Genomic DNA, 17,179 nt, shown 5'->3' on the forward strand with positions numbered 1-17,179 from the left:
GGTATGTTGCGATTTCCGGAACCACATCTTCTTCTGTCCCTTTTGGTTCTTGGAGAAGGACCTCTGGGAAGCAGAGAAGTGGACTCCGACGGCAGACAACGTCTTCCCGTCCTTCTCACTCTGGACAAGAGTCTCGCGAACGGTCTTGCCAAACAAGGCAGAACCATCAAAGGGGGCATTCGCAAAGGACGCCTTAAAGGGCTCCGTGAAGTAGCAATGTCGGAGCCAGGCCTGGCGTCTCATAACTAGTCCTGCTCTGCTAGCTCTAGCGGCTCCCTCAGTGGCGCGAGACAACAGCCGCATTGAGGTATTGGAAATAGATCTCAAGAGTGGCCATACGAGTGGAGTACAATTGCTTGTCCTCCGCCGACATGGACTCCGGGGGGGAAGCAGTGTATTCTTTAATAAGATCCCGCTGCATCCTGATGACATGTGCCATGTAGTTCAGGACCTTACTGAGAAGGTCGCTGAACTGAATACCCGCTTCCCAAGGCGATCCATCAAGCGAGACTCCTTGCTCGGTGGATGGACCGAGGGGCTCGCCTGAGCTAGTTCCCTCTTAGTGGCTGCCGCCATCAACATGGCATCTACAGGGGGACCCTTGTTCCAGTGGGGCCGGTCTGCGGGGGGGCTCAAAATCCTATCCGGGTGTTTAGGGATTGGCTCCACAGTGTCTGGCTCCTTCCACGTCCTGGAGGTCACAAGGTCCACCAGGGGGTCGGCTGGAGGGGACACCCAAGAGGTAGACGGGCCTGCTTCGAATGCCTCCAGAAACACGGACTCGTCGGAGGAAGCCTTGGGGGAAGACTACCCCCCCTGAGCATGAGCATTTCCATGATGTCTCCAAAGAAGACATCCTCAGGGGGTGACCTTGGGGAGCCTTCCCCTTCATCTAAGTCCGTGTCCTCTGTTAAGGACTCGGGGGAGTCCACGTGCCTCCTCTTACACTTATGCTTGCGAGGCACTTCCTCCGGGGGGCTGTCCGAGGAGGTCTCACCAGCAATGTCCTGCTCCAAAGGAACAACCTGGGACATCGAAGCAGGCTGTCCCTGTGTCCGGGTGATGGAAGCCTGACCCAGCAGAGAGGGAGTGCAGGGCGGAGCAGAGACAAGGGCCGGAGGTCTGGATGCTCTCAACAGAGCCCTCTCCACTACATCGAAGGTCGAGGGGGAGCCGCTCTCCCTGGGCTCCGAGAGCCGACTCCCACTCGGATCCGATGAAGGCATCAGAACCGGCGCAGAGACGGTCAGATCCGAGGGACCAGTGTGCTCCGACCTGGACGGAGCCGAAGGCACACTGAATCCCTCGGATCCGAAGCTCAGGCCACGGCTCCGAGAGGTCGGATCCGACGATGGAAGCGACAGACTCGAGGGTAGGGTCGGATCCGAAGTACCCAGTACTGTCGGTGCCGACCCACCCCCGGCTCCAACGCTGCCCGGCTCCAAGCGCTCCGAACCCGGAAAGCGGGTCGGAGAAGGAGCTATCGGAGCAAAAAAGGGTGTCAAGCAGGAGCACTCCCATCTGCAGCTAGGCCTGGATGAACCTTCTCATCATCCGGTCCAAGTCTGTATCAGACAGGCTGTAAGTGGATCTCGACGAGGCCACCGAGGCAGGCCTAGAATGCCGCCTCGATGACCTCGACGGAGATCGGGTCTCCTCCTCCTCAGGCCCCGGGGAGAAGCAAGGTGATCGGAGCCGAGGAGGAGGAGACCTGGAAGCCGTGGAGGGAGAAGCCCGCTTAGCTGGGGGGGCCGAATGGGAGGCCTCAGCCCGCCGCTTGTGGTGCTTCTCCCTCCGTTTCTCCCTCCTGGCCTCCCTGTCCTCCGGCGCCTTAGTGGGAGTTTGAATCCCGGCCGGAGGAAGGGGGGCAGGAGTGGCCACCACCACAGGCTGAGGTGCCACGGGAGTAGCGGAGGCCGAAGCCGAATCCGGGGGCAAAAGTCCCGCCAGGACCAGCTTCGACCTCCGCTCCTTCAGTGCCTTGGGGTTGAACGCTGCATAAATGGTGCTTCCCGAGGACAGGTGTTCAACCCCAAGGCACCAAACACACAGAGTGTGGCCATCCGCAGGAGAGAGCTTATGGCCACACTCGAATTTAGAAAAAATAGGTTTTGGGGCCTCTGACATACCCAAAACTAAGTAAAAACTACACAAACACACAAGGCCCCAAACGCAATCACACACAAGCACACACTAATGACCAGCAAGGGGAGGGTAAACACAAAAAATTTAAAAATTAACAGACTAACGGGAAACCTAATACACACACAATGATTAAATGACAAAAAAATAGGCTAGAGAGACAAAAAAAAGAACACTTCTCAAATAATTGCCAGGAGCTCAAAATCCAGCTGACACACTCAAGAGCGGCAAACTAGATCTGAGGTCATTTGGGGTTGGCAGGGGATTATGGGTGAGGGGAGGAGCTAGGAGCTCGGATCCATAGCTGTATAAATAGTTGCCGGCTCGGATCAGATATCGGATCCAAGACCCACAGGTTGCTGACAAATGAAGTCCCTACTCCAGATGTTATGTTATTATCTAAAACCATATTCACAAATACTGGTGCTAACACTGCACCCACAGCCACCTCCCCTACTTGACTTTAAAACTGAATGTCGAAAACAACAACTGAAAAATGTTTTAACAACACATCCAAAAAGGCATAAATTATATTAATCACATTACTGAAAGGAGAATTTACATGTAAATACTCCCCAACATATTCAACACTCAAATCTTGTGGTACTTATCAGTTGTGCATAAAGTAGTTTTACACTGCAACCACACAGTATTGCTTTTCATTAACCAAAGAAGAAGAGGTCCACATAATAAAATGTATGTTGAATGTAATAAATATGCAAGCTAGGAGCAGTCATTAGAATCCCCAAATGACTTGGCTATCTTGCAGGAAAGGTTTGCCTCAAATAAATAACTGGTGCCAAAATCATGGACTGGAACTAGATGCTAAAAAATAAATGTTTGTTTCCTTTGGGAAGTCATCTACCCCAGAGAACTACCACACTGACAATAATCCCCTAAGAGTTAACCCACTTGTTTGGGATTTGGGAACTTATGTGAACAGTGACCTAACTTTTGACCAACAAGTGTCTATTGTTGTAAGAAAGTCTTTCTATACTGCATAGCTTGATCTAGGAATGTCATTTTCTCCCTTTACTCCGCCCTTATTATGCTAATCATTGAATATAATGCCCGTTTGTCATGTATCTGTCCAGACAATTGTACAATCAATCAGAATGCCTACAGTGATACCTCAGTAAAAGGATACAAGGCTTAAATAATACATCCTACATGGGACTGACTCAAAGCCCTGTCACTATAATTGGTAAATTGGTACCCTGCAGTCTGCTAATAGATAACCAGTGTCTGGCATACAAGGCATCTTCTGACCCATTACCGATGGAATTGTTGCATATCAGCAAGTCAAATGGCATCAGAAATATTCACTCTAGGGATCTAACTCTCTTCTACACCATCAACAGAATACTTTGGAGAGACAGGTATACCTTGCACAAGATACTGCTGCTCTGGAACAGACCCCCCCACCCCACCAATCCACAGAAGACAAAGTTCATCCCTGTCCATTTTCAACTACAATTTAAATCTGTGAATGGGAAACAGAAAAATTATCCTAGGCTTGCCCTCTGTACTACTACTACTGGACAGAGAGAGCTCCTAAATGCTTTATCACATACATCAGTTCCCTCAAATTACCTATGGTATTATCCCAGTTATTCTCATTAGGCATAATATAATTATCACCCATGGGATGGGCAAGGCCAATCTATAGCTAAATGGGATAGGTTACTTTGAGCACAAAAAGGAAAACTGGCCAAGCTTAAAATGGCCCACAAGGGCAGCTAACCTAGTACTTACCTATGCACCTATAAGTTTCAACAATGTGTCAAAGTAGATGGAAATAAAGCTTGTTTTTGATACACTACCAGACAGAATGGGGTGAAATGGAAGGTGTGTGCCATACTGGTGAATTTTACAGACACCAAACAAGTGCCTCAATTTACAATAAAGTACTTTCATATATTCATTTAACTCAAAACCAATAGATCCGTGGTGTAAAAGGTCAAGCAAAACATTATCGATTCAATTATAAATAAATACTGTATATAAAATGCAGGCTAACTTTGTTATAACTAGAACCATTTACCAAAACACTTTTTTTTCTTTTTAAACATACTTGCAACTGTCCAAAATGACAAGCCCATTGCCTTTACCCACTTTTATTTTTCATTTATCCTTTGTTGACTGGGTTAGTCCCACTAGGCTACCAACTTATTTTCAGGGGAGATCCAAGGTGGCATTTATACTATTAGGGAAAATTTGGCCAGGCCATCGTGGAACTTCCCCTACTAATCATTGTTGTGAGTCGCACCCACTTTGCAGGAGCACTTCCTGTTTCCACTCCAGGCGCAGAGGTGGACCGGAGAAACAGGAAGGCAGATGGACAGAGGAGGAGATGAAGAAGCAAGAGAAATGGATAAGAAAGCAAATATCGAGACCAGAGAATGTGTGCAGGATTCGGAGGAGACGTTTCAAAGAAAGAAATCTGTTCAACAGAGATGAGTCAACAAGTGATGGATGTACAATTACAACCCACCAGTCAGGAGGGCTGCAGGATGATTTACTTAAAAGAAATGGTGATGCAGAGACAGCCAGCAAATGAAGAAAACGTTTCCTGGGGGGACATTATGCAGATAATACAAAAGCGGGATGCAGAGCAATCCTGATAAATAGTGGTGAGATGGAAAAGAATACATATGCAGAGAAAGTAAAAGAAGGCAAAGGGGAGTAGCAGACAAGAAGGAAGAAGAAAATTAAAGTATGTGGTAAAGATTCAAAGTAAGCAGGACAAAGAAATGCACAGGTATGAAGTGTGGGACAATTGAATAGGTCCTATGGATGTAAAATATGAGGCAAAGAGCATTTATTCTCATTAACAAAAACATTTTGTGACATTATATTGAAGACCATTTTGTCAATTGAAAATGTTCTTGGAGAATTTGAAAAAAAAGAAAGACCGTGTTCCATGGAATTTTTATGTGACAAAAGCATTTAACAGGGAAATAAAAAAAAAAAATTCTTGTACAATTTTGAACAGAGGTAGAGAAACGAACTTTGAAAGGACATTTGAAAACTTTATGTAAAGAAGTACTGGGTATTGTAAAAGTTTATGACAAATGGGGCTTATGGACTGGTGGTTGGAACTGTAATATTATGTTAAAAATAGAAAGAAAAAATGACATACATCAAGCATGATAAATGTGGAGGGGAGTAAGGATGTCATATAATACTGGGGACAACCCAAAACATTTCTGGGGGATAGGACATTTGATAAGTAACTGTGACAAAAGAGAATGTTATATTTGTGAGGAAATGGGACATGATGCAAAAAAATGTGAACTGAAATGTTATAAATGTTACAATTGGACATATATGGATGGGTTGCAATTAAACTAAAAATAAACGAAAAGAAGAAAGTGAACAAAAGAAATTTTAGATGTAGTAGAAATAGAAGAAAAATTAGAGGAGGAAAAAAATGAGGACATAGAAGAAGTTCTGAATTAAGTGATGAAGACAAAAACTGGAAGGTAATAAAAGAAAAAAAAGGAATTATATTAGTAAAATGGTAAAAGTCAGAAAAAGAAAATTTAAAGAGAAATACAAAAGAAAAAAAAAGAAAGGAAATGGATGAAAAAAGAACATATACAGCTAACAACTAGGTGCTGGTATAATGGTTAATGTGTATGACTCGCAGACAATGTACAGCATTTGATTCTCGCATTTGGGAGGGAAATTGGCTAGAATTAGAATGGCCTATTAAGAAATCTAGCGCAGCAATTAGCCATGAACTTATGAACCCACAAATCTAAGTAAAAGGTTTTCTGTAAACGTGAAGAATATTAAGAATAGTTGTGTAAAATCTTACCATAACCACAGATGTCCTTCTCTTCTACATGCTACAGTATCCATAACATGAGGGAGTCCGCCTACGGTTGACTTGTACGTCCGGCCATTATACCAAAGTTAAAATGCTACTGCTAAGGTACGTCCAACGGCCTGGATCACATAGCATATGTCGGTCATAAATGGAAATCTGGTATAAAGCAGACGTCAGCATGCGCCTACCTCAGAACTGAATGCCACAAAGCACCAGCCTGCAGGGAGCGAGTATTCAGGAGTCAGGCAAGTATCAGTCAGAAGGGGGGGGGGCTATACTGCAGCATATAGAAGGGAAGAACATATATGGTTATGGTAATGAGAGAGAATGTCAAACCTCATGCATAAGAGAGATTGGAGCAGAGACACTTTGCACAAATCCATGCAGAATAGCCCTGGCAAATCCTGCTCTGGAGCTGGAAATAATATCTAATTTGTAGTGTTTGGTGAAAGTGTGACCAGATGACCATGTAGCTGCCTCCAAGATGGAAGCTGTATCCAAATCTTTAAGAAATGCCCTAGAAATAAAACACAGCTCTAGTAGAAAGTGCCTCAACTGGAGAAGGAAAAGGTTTCCCATTTGCGGTGTAACAAAAGAAAATGGCTTGCTTGTAAACAGGATGCCCCAGGGCTCTTGGGTGATAGGAAATAAAAAGCCTATCACACTTACGGATGGACTTGGTCTTTGCCAAGCAGTGACTGGGCTGTCTGTGAACATCTGAAGTGTGAAGGACCCGAAGGTAGGGAGATTAATGGCCTGATTCAGTGAAAGCTCATTCACTACTTTGGGCATGAAGGATTGGTTGGTATGTAGGGATACCCTGTCCCGATGGAAGACTGAAAGGAGAAGATGTCATGAGGGCTTGCAGTTCAGAAACCCGACTGGCTGAAGTAACAGCCACCAGTAGAACAGTTTTCCACGTGCAAAGTTGTAGAGAAGATGTCTTAGCTGGCTCAGGTCCTGAGAATGTTGACACCATAGGCTTTTTAGATACCACTGGAGTTTCCTCATATGCAGTCTTGCATATGGAATTAGTAAAATGCAAGAAGCCATGAACCCAGGGCTTGCAGTATTTTCCTTGCAGACAGCTGGGGTTTTGTGGCTAATAGTTTGAAGTAGGTTGTCAAGTAAACTTGTTTCTCTGGAGTGAGGAATGCCATCTGGGAAGTTGTGTTCAAGCTTGCTTCCAGGAAGACAATCTGTTAGCAGGGTACTAGATGAGATTTCTTTTCGATCATGGTGTACCACAGTGAGGTTAGAAGTTTCTTCACAAATGCCAGGTGTTGTAATAGCAAGTCCTGGCTTTCTGCTGAATCAGACAATCATCCAAATATGAGTAAATCTGAATATTTCTCTGCCTGCAAAATGCAATTGCTGGAGCTAGGCACTTTGTGGATACCCTGGGCACAGTAGATAAGCCAAAGGGAAGTGCAGAGAACTGACAGTTCATGGAGCCTGCCCTGAAGCGTAGGTATTTTTTGCAAGATTCCCTTATTGGTATGTGCAAGTAAGCTTCCTTTCAGTCTAGGGTTGCCAGCCAGGCATCCTTGGATAGCATGGAAAGAAGATGTTGCAGAGTTAGCATTCTGAATTTTGGAACTACCAGAGAGGTCCAGGATTGGACGCCAGAAGTTGTCTTTTCTGGGTACCAGAAAAAGTCTTGAATAAAAGCCTTGTCCCCTTTGTTCTGTTGGGACAGGCTGAATAGCCCTGATATTGAGAAAAGAGAGAACCTGCAGTTGGGCCTCCGCTCATTGATTTGGGGGTAGGTCTAGCCAACCGTTTGGTGTTGGTAGGGTGTGGAAGTGGAATCTGTATCCTTGAGAAACTATGTTCAAAACCCAATTGTCCTGGGTAATGAGTTCCCAGTTTTTTGCATGCAGGGCAAGCTTTCCTCCTAAGGGAGCAGGTAGTAGAGCAGGGCTTGGAAGGGTTAAGGTTAAGTCATTGTGCCATTTTTTGTAGGGGGGTAGCTTACTACTCCCTGCTTTGGAAGTGGAAGCCCCCCACTTCTTAGGTTTGTGCAAAGCCTAAGACTCTACCCTAGGTGGTCTGCTGTTCCTGGGTTTGGACTGAAAAGACCTAGAAGGGACTGGGAAGGACCAGTTCTTTGCTACTGAATCTGGGAGGCTGTACTTGTAGGAAATCTTTAACAGTTTGCATAGCTTTAGCTTTTTCCTCCATCCTTTTGAGGACTTCTTGCTTTGTTGCCAAAAATGTGGTCTTGGTTTAAGGGCACATCCAGTAATTTAGCTTTTATAGGACATGGCAAGTTTTGTTCCTTAAGCCAAGCATGCCTTCTAAGTACAGACCCAGTGACAGCAGCCCTGCAAGATGCTTCTAAAGCATCAAAACCACATTGCAAAGTATGTTTACCAACTTGTTCTGCAGAATGCATTAAATCCTGTAATTCTTTGTGTTCACTACAGTCAGGAATCAACATAATTTTCTCTAAGTAGCCCCATAACATGTTGCTGATACTTTTAACATATGAAACTGGCAATTTAAAACCCTGATGGCCAAAGCAGTAGAAGTGTATACCTTCTTACCCCATCTGTCTAAGGCTTTAGAATCTCTATTAGAAGGGGTAGGATTTTTGGCAGCATTAGACTTAAAGCCTTTTGGTCCTTGGCAAATGGTCTCTGGATCTGCAGAAGGATTCTTGAAGAGGAACCTGTGAGAGAGTCAGGTACTCTGCAATACCTGTCAAGTTTTCTGGGAGCTGGAGGTAAAGTGTCTGGGGAAAGGCTAGATTCCAAGAAAGCATCATCTACAATGTCCACAACAGGAGGGATAGCTAAAGGCCCATGTTGAGATAGGAGTAAGAATTCACTAAGCCTCTTTTTGGAGTCAGAGTAATCCTGGCTTTCCCAGTGGAAATGCTCCCCAACAGTGTGCAAGGTTTCACCGAAAGAAAAATCTTCTGGAGGGGAAGCAGAGGGAATGGAATCCTCTGCATCATAATCCTCATAAGTAGATAAGGCCAAATCTTGATAATCAGAAGGAGCAGAAAAGATTACTGATCAGGAGAATCAGAAAGAAACTCTGTCTCTTAGGAGGGGGAAGGCTGGCTTCCCCTAATCAAGGTAATGAGGTCTTCAGCCATTCTAAGCATTTGTTTTTTAGGCATATGGGCCTGGGCCTGTGGTTTGGTCATTTGTTTTTTAGGCATATGGGCCTGGGCCTGTGGTTTGGTCATCAGTTTTCTAAGAGTGGTGCGAGTTTTAGGCCTGGATGAAAACGATGGTGCCGGTTTAATATGAATATCTGCAGGCCTGAATACACCCTCAGAAGCCAGTGCCTGCACAGCTGCTCCGGACCCATCCAAGGTAGAGACATCCGCAGGTTCCATAGTCGAAGAAGCATCTCGCGTCATACCAGACTCCGAATGGGTCTCAGTAGAGGCCTGCGAATCAGAAGCAGCAGGTATAAGGGGCTGCGAAAGCGCCTGAGTACTAGCGGACTGGTGACTAGCTTAATGGAAGTGTCGTCGGCAGTTTTGGACCTATGCAGTCTGTCTTTATCCTTATGTTTTTTCTGAAGACGGTGGTCGGATGGCTTGACAAAGCCATTTCGGAATACAGAGGAGGAGTACGAAAATAATTAGCAGCAAAAATAGCCTGATGACGGATAGTTCGGGCATTGAATAAGGCATAAAACTGACAAAGAGGAAAGTCATGGTCTGGGCCTAAGCAGGGGATGCAGTAAGAATGAAAATCTCTATGAGGTATTTGCTTTCCACAGGTAAGACAATTGTTAACTTTTACGGACATCGGTTAGAGCAAAAACTGCTTCTGCTTCGGGCACAGCACGGCAAGAAAGACTGATGTAACGGCGTCGGCTGCATGTTTTATACCCCTGATGACCTGACGTCAAGGAAGAAGCGACAGCATCAGACGCAGAAATCCAAAGACTATGGTATTCAGGCCGGCTTAGGGCTACCTGCAGGCAGATAACCCAAATGTAATGACTGCAACAGTGAAACACTAAGAAGAAAAATATTTTGTGGAAAATAAAAACTGATGATCTAGAGAAAGACAGAAAACCATGTTATTAAAATGTAGTGATGAAACACTGCTTTGTAAAACCAAGGGAAAATCTAACATGAAAAAATAGAGCTATAAAAAAAGAGAAGCAAATGGTGTAATCAGAAAGTAGAATGTTTAGATATTTTTGTGGAGACTGGTAATAGATACATTGCCAGTAAAAGAAAATATGCCATATGAAATGAAAAGTGATAGAATATGTGTTTTGGAAATGTGAAAAAGTTATGGGGAAACTATGTAAAGATGTTTTCTAAGACATAAAAGTGGATAAAATAAACATGGATATGGCTAAATACGGTATTATAAGAAGAGAAGTAAAGAATATGTTAAAAGAATAGATAAAATCTTATTTTATGTTACATGGGTTATACGAATAAAAAAACAAATGAAATTATGTTCAACGGTAAATGGATTTTAGCAACAATATTAAGTAAAATCAGATGATTATGGAAAGTGGTGGTGGTCTAACAGTGATAAAAATTTCGTATGACTGTAAAGGAAATTATGAATGTGTGTAAACAGATTTGCATATCTATATATTTGTACATTTGTGAATATGTAAATAAGAATTTTTTTTGAAAGGTGACATGGGATGTTTTACATCCACCTGAGCTACCATAAACTTCAGTTTAATGTCTCATCCGAAGGACTGTACACTCAGGAGTGCAGCCCCCCATTATGCTGCATTGCCGTGTCAGTAATCGAGCTACCCAGTGTTTAATATAATGTAATTAACTAATATTATGCAGGTCAAACAAAGCCTTGCATTCAGCAGCAAACAGAATCTTAACTAGATTCTGTAGTCACATGGTTGCATTACTGCCTGCAACACAAGTTTTACCACTTCCTGTAGCCAGTGCTCTAGACAGCTGAAAAAGTATTGAGAGTTCTAATACAGTGGTATGGTCACATCCATATGATTATCAGCCTAAGAAAAACAACTACTGCAGTGAGGAACAAATGTACATGTATACATGTTATTTTTAATGAATACAAGCCAGACAGGCAGAAGAGGCCCTATGTTGCCATCAAGAAGAGTGAAATCAGAGGAGTACGTAAAGTACATATGGTTGCTTAACATTGGGGTCTATCTAAAAGTATAAAAGATATTTATAGCAACCAGGGTTTCCCCCCAACATTACAATTAAAGGAGAAAGAGTAACCAAAATCGGCATGAACTCTATATCCAGCTTCAAAACAGCTGGCCCCAAACCCATCCCATCCCTCCAGAAATCCCAAGCTGCTTTAGAGCCTGCAGTTTTCATTGTTTTGACCACTCATTCTAGTAAATAATTCCATCTGCCATCCACTTTCACTCACCAAAAAAACACTCCTATCAAAGTTAGGCAGTATTTTCTCTGAACTGCTCATGCCGTCTCGATGGCTGCTTGGTCTGTCTGCCTTCCACAGATAATCAATCACATTTATCCCGAAGAGCTTATGCAGCTACATTTTTTTTCTGCCTGTTCTTTGCTAGTAGAAAAATGTTGCATTGCCTTAGTTTCTCATCATACAGCATACTTTCATTACATACACTATTCTGGTTTCCTTCTTCTGTAGCCACTCTAACAATGCAACTTCCCTTTCCTCATACATGGCCTCCAGAACTGCAATGAATATGCCTGCAGTGGCCTAATCAATCAGTGTTTGACACAAAGGCAGTCTGACCCTCCTGCGTTCTAATTACACCCTCTACATACATAACCTATCCTTTGCTGTTGCCCTTTCATGGTTTGCCTACTAGTTTAAGTTTTCTACAACAACCTACTGATCATGTTCCAACTCTGACTTATTCGGCCCGACTCCTCCTCCTCATCCTCAAACGGTCATTCCAGAGGTAAAAGTACCACAACATGGCTAGAATAAAAAAGAAAACTACCACATTCTAGTGCCTTTTCAGTCGTAAGTCCTCCTTTAGAAATGCTCGACCATCTGCTGCTACTCTTATCAACCACACACTTTGCGAGGTCAAAGCAACAAATAATGGTAATTCTGTTCCCATTCACTTAAGAAACCTTGTCACCCATCTACACAGTTTATCCATACTTATTCCACTCATTTTTCCAGCAGCCTGAGAAGCAGAAACATCACAAAGGCTTTGCTGAGAAACAGACAGCTCATATCCCACAGAAATACTTATTTCTAGCTCCCTGGTAAACCAGTCAGAAAAGTAGGCAAGACAAATTTCACAGTATCCACTTACTGTGAACCAGAGCTAAAATTAGTTAAGCAGCTCATTTTGCCCTATAATCCTTGTAAGTCTTCACTTCTCTACTATTTTCATAGTTCTATCAGGGATTTTTTTGAATGCCCGAGCAGCGGTCAGTTGGATGACAGTCTTTGCACCCTTCTTCTTTCAGATCATTCCAGTGTCCTTTCTACTTCCTCGGCCACTATCTAATTTCTCAAACTTCCTCATGTCCCATCCTGCCTTCCCAGACAAGTACTCTAACATGTCTAGGACCAACTCTTTAATGTCACCCATCACCAACATGATAAGCTACACAGCCATGCAGATACTAATCAGAACACAGCATATCCTCTAGGCAAGCAAGTAATGTGGCCACTTTGCTAGGTACATGTTCCACTACTTCCCTCAGGTACAGTGAAAATGTTAACTATACATTGAGATTACAGAGATGCATGCTGTGACTTTTGCACAAGGCCACTTGTACTTTATGCACACAGACCCATCCAATGAATCCTGCACACTACTTATTCATATACGCTCTTTCAGAATAGTAAGAAGTTAATCAATCCCAAAATGCACTGATAAACCTTTAATTTTAATAGCAATGTCTACCAATGGCACTGCAGCCACATAACTCTGTTTCTGCAAGCAAGAGACCTCAGCTGTCACCCCAATATTAAAACACCTCCAGTTTTGTAGTTTCTCAGTCTACAGAAATGTGACTATTTTATTAGTTCTTTTCAAGTTGACAAAAGCACAGACAAGTTCACTTTCCAAAGTAAGAAACAACAAGATTTACGGAATGATGGCAATATCACCACCACACTTACTTTGAGTTAGCCATTACTTGTAATTTTGTGCCTTCCCCACGGAGATCATAAAATAGAAGCTTTGCTCCAGATGCACGTTTTGCGTGAACACGACCTGAAAATGAAAACACTGTAGTTACTAAAATGCTATCCAGATGATTAACGGACAGCCCAGTAAACATTTTTAACATGCCTTAAAAATAAAAATGCAAATCAATTTGGAAAAATATTTGACTGGATCAGAAAACAAAGCAAATATTATATAGAATATAGTATTTTTCATTTCCTAATGTCTAAATTTTATCTTAAGTAATAAATACACTACACGTACTCACCAAAAAAATGCATTTCAAAAGCTTTTCTCTCCATGTTCTCACCTACAATGACATGGTGATTCTGCTCCCTAACCTCCAATCTGTACATACACTACATCCAAGGTTTCACCAATTCAGACAAACGAAAAATAACTTAATTACTTTTTCCTTGAACTGGCACAATGTTACATGAAGGACATTTAGAAATAGTGAGATGTGAAGGCAGAACACCACATCAGGCAAAAAAATAAAAAATAAAAAAAATGCATAATTGGCATTAGCACTAGTCAAAATCAACTGCAGTGGTCTACTAGGCAGAGTTAAATACAGTCCACAATACCTCCAGGTCGTGGCAGCTTGAGGGAGTGGTGTAACAGTAGTCACCACCTTTCTTTCAAGGACACTGGGTTTGGAACACTATTCTTCACAAAAGATGCAGACCGCAATAAACATCCCTCTTTTTGGCACCTTATATTAGATTTTGAGTGACAGTATAACATAGCATGTTAAGAAGACAAGCATATGCCGGTAGTGAATGTTGGCTTGTACTGGAGATGAACTACAATACTGATGGTTCAAAAGGTGTGGTGAATGAAATGAGAAAGTACGCAATTTAAAACAGTAAACCTTCAATGCAGTCAAAATGTTATATTACCCAATCTGTACGGATGGGCAGCAATATATTTTCCTGTCTTGATCCAATTTGTCTTCTTTCACATGTTAATTAACTGAACTGCTTACTAAAGTTATGCAATGAAAAGTGAATTACATTCCACTTGCAAACTTTGTCTCCAATTTAAAGATATGCTATGACCACAAACTGCTACATTATAGACAGTTTATAATTACACAATGGATAAAACTTTGTTACTTAGCAGTTTCTCTGCAGTTTCTGCTTAACTCTGAAAAACAATAGCCTGCTGTTTCAGTTTACTTTCACAAATATTATGAATTAACTTCACCTGTTTCAATGACTGCGTTATGCATTGTGTATTAGGACAGCACAATTAGACAGTGGTATTAATTCGTATGAAAAAAATAAAAACATTTCTGGCACATACGTATCTGTTAATTAGGGTAATCTGGCCGAAAACTTTTTTTTTTTTTGAAAGATCTTTCAAAACGTTTTATAGAAGAGGTAAAACCTTAATCCTACTTACATTGTTTAATACAACTCCAAGGCTGCACCAAAAACAGGAAATGGGGGGAAACCCCAGCAGTTAAATTCCAACAAATGAAAGGTTCCCACCAATTAAGAACAAGTCAAATGGAGTCCAAAAATATTGACTCGTATGATGTCATATAATGAAAATAAAGACTGCATTGTGAGAAGTTGACATCCAGCCTGTAAAACAGTTTTACATTACCATGACAGTCCTCATCAAGATCATTTTTGGAGTACAACAAATTACAAAATACCCTTTTAAACACAAAAACACTAAAAGCCATTCAACACACTGTCCAGAAAAAGCCTATACTCGTAACAGTAATGCTGACATTATATCATAATCTTGTAGTAGTGTTATACCTCATGCTACACTTATTTTGTATTTACTGACTCTTGATCTAGGTTGTGGCTAAAAATGCCCACTCAACCACTCACAGTTTTCCAAAGAAATAAATGTTACCAACTTACAGTGATACATGGCCATTAGAACTGTACAAAATTGCAACACATGATAAAAAAAAAAAAAAAAAGATTTCAAGTCTCCTAGGTACAATGAATTATGCATTTGTATTTTACTTTTATGGTTGGTTAGCTGTACAGATTCTATGGTTTTCAACTTTGGTGCGTTTGTTTCAATGCGTGGTCCGTTGAGGAGGTACATGTTACATCGGGGCTATTGCCAATACATATGCGTGCATGCTTAAATTGAACTGGAGCAAGTGGAGCATCAATAGTTTGTAAAACATTGCAATGTTATAGTAGTTTCATCCTTGTACATGCCCTTGCCTGACTAGTGTAGAGAAAGGGGTTTTCTTAAGGTAATGTGTAGGGTTACAGCAAGAGGCAGGATTATGTTTACACACCTACACCTACACCTACACACACACACACACACACACACACACATCTATGGGAACACCCACTTTTGGACGAATGTCACTCTCGTCAAATGCATTCGGAGATGGATAAACTCACCGAATGGAATACATTCCAAAAAGAATGAGCAAGAAGCTGGTGTTTTTGAGAGCTCTCTGAATAACACAGATGGAGAGTTTTCTCCTTTCTCTGGTACTGTGTGATTTCAGAGTTGGTATATTTAAGTGTGTTAAGTGTGTGTGTGTGGGGGGGGGGGGGTGAAGTGAGGCTTGCCTTCCTTCAAAAATATTTTAAGGTTTTCATCAAGCTTGCCTTTCAGCACGTTTTTTTTTTTCTGTGTGCGCTTGTTTCATTATTACGTCAGGTAAACTTTACACACAAACACACTAAACAGATATACAGCAGTGTCACTGGCACACTTGCCTTTTTGCAGAAGGCTGCAAACTCTATTCACACAACAGGTAGATGGACTCCTGACAATGCAGCACAGCATAAGAGAGTGCTGCACTCCTGAGTGTATTGCCCTTCAGGTAAAATGGTAAACAGATGACCTGTCTGCCTGAACCTGTGGTAGCTCTAACTAATGAAAAAGATTCAATAGCATCTATAGAAAAGAATAGAGGAAGTTCTCTGATGCCCTGGCCAAATTTCTTCTTGTAGCATAAACATCTTGGGTCTCCCTAAAGTGGTAACTAGCCTAGGGGCACTAACCCAGTTCAAGGACAGACCGACAGATAAGGAGACAAGGCAGGTAAATTACCAAACACACTTATGTTATGAGGCAGAAATCTAATATACAAGTGCCTTATAAACCTGGGCAGCATCTCTTCACTGCACAACTAGTTAGGCATTATAAAGTTCATGAAATGAAGTACTTCTCCCTGTAGTTAATTTTGTGCTTCAGTGAAAGGGCAAGAGCATATCTTATAGACACTTGTTAATCAGACTGCTTGGTTTTCTAAGCCTATGCCAGAGAAGCATGGCTAGACGGCAAAGCGGGTAGGAGCGAGTTCCCCCCTGCTTGTTGATGTACTACAGGACTGTGGTATTGTCTGTCTTGATGAGGAGTACCCCTGGTTCTAGGTGGTTCTTGAAAGCTGTGATAGCCCTGAATACTGCCATAATTTCTTTTAGGTCGATGTGTAGGTGTAGGACCCTGAGGTCCCAAGAGCCTTGGGTGCACATGCTACCCAAGTGTGCCCCCCAGGCTTTGTCTGAGACATCCGTGGTGATAGTCTGGCCATGGGAAAGAAACAGAAAGGGAAGGCCCTTGTTCAGTGTGCAGACGTCTGCCCACCATAGAGGTTTGTCTCTTAAGCAGGGGATAAGGGGCAGATTTTTTTCCACAGACAGAGACAGAGTGCTGGCACCAAATGTTTTTTAGGTTCCACTGCAGTTTTCTCATGTGGAGTCAGGCCAAGGGCACCAACAGGATAAAGGATGCCATGTACCCCAGAACTTGAAGGAAGTTTTTTGCTGTGAGGTGCTTTCTGTAAGCCAATTGGGAGAAGTATTGGGGCAGGAAACTCTGTTTTTCTGGAGAGAGGAAGGCTTTTTGGGTGGATCAGTCCAGGAGAGCTCCCAAGAAGGTGAGTTGTCTTGTGGGCTGGAAATTTGATTTTTCCCTGTTGATGGTAATTCCTAAAGAGGTTAAGAGGGTTTTGACAAAGTCAAGTTCATGCAGGAGCTTTTCCCTGCTGTCTGCCTGGATGAGGCAATCATCCAGGTATGGGTAAATTTGGATGTTTTGCTGCCTGCAAAAGGCAATGACCGGGGCCAGACAGTTGGTGAAAAACCC

The 17,179-nt window shown here is 42.5% G+C and overlaps 1 protein-coding gene across 4 annotated transcripts in view; it reads right to left on the minus strand.

Moving 5' to 3' along the window:
* KARS1 (lysyl-tRNA synthetase 1) overlaps positions 1–17,179 on the minus strand; it is a 580,608-nt gene that overhangs the window by 455,493 nt on the left and 107,936 nt on the right. For all 4 annotated transcript variants that reach the window (XM_044081774.1, XM_044081775.1, XM_044081776.1 and 1 more), the window contains one exon: positions 13,045–13,138. In XM_044081774.1, coding sequence (XP_043937709.1) covers positions 13,045–13,138 — 94 coding nt within the window. The remainder of the gene's footprint in view (positions 1–13,044; positions 13,139–17,179) is intronic.

This window comes from Protopterus annectens, chromosome 8.part1 (genome assembly GCF_019279795.1).
Source record: "Protopterus annectens isolate FY-2018-M chromosome 8.part1, PAN1.0, whole genome shotgun sequence".
NCBI lineage: Eukaryota > Metazoa > Chordata > Ceratodontiformes > Protopteridae > Protopterus > Protopterus annectens.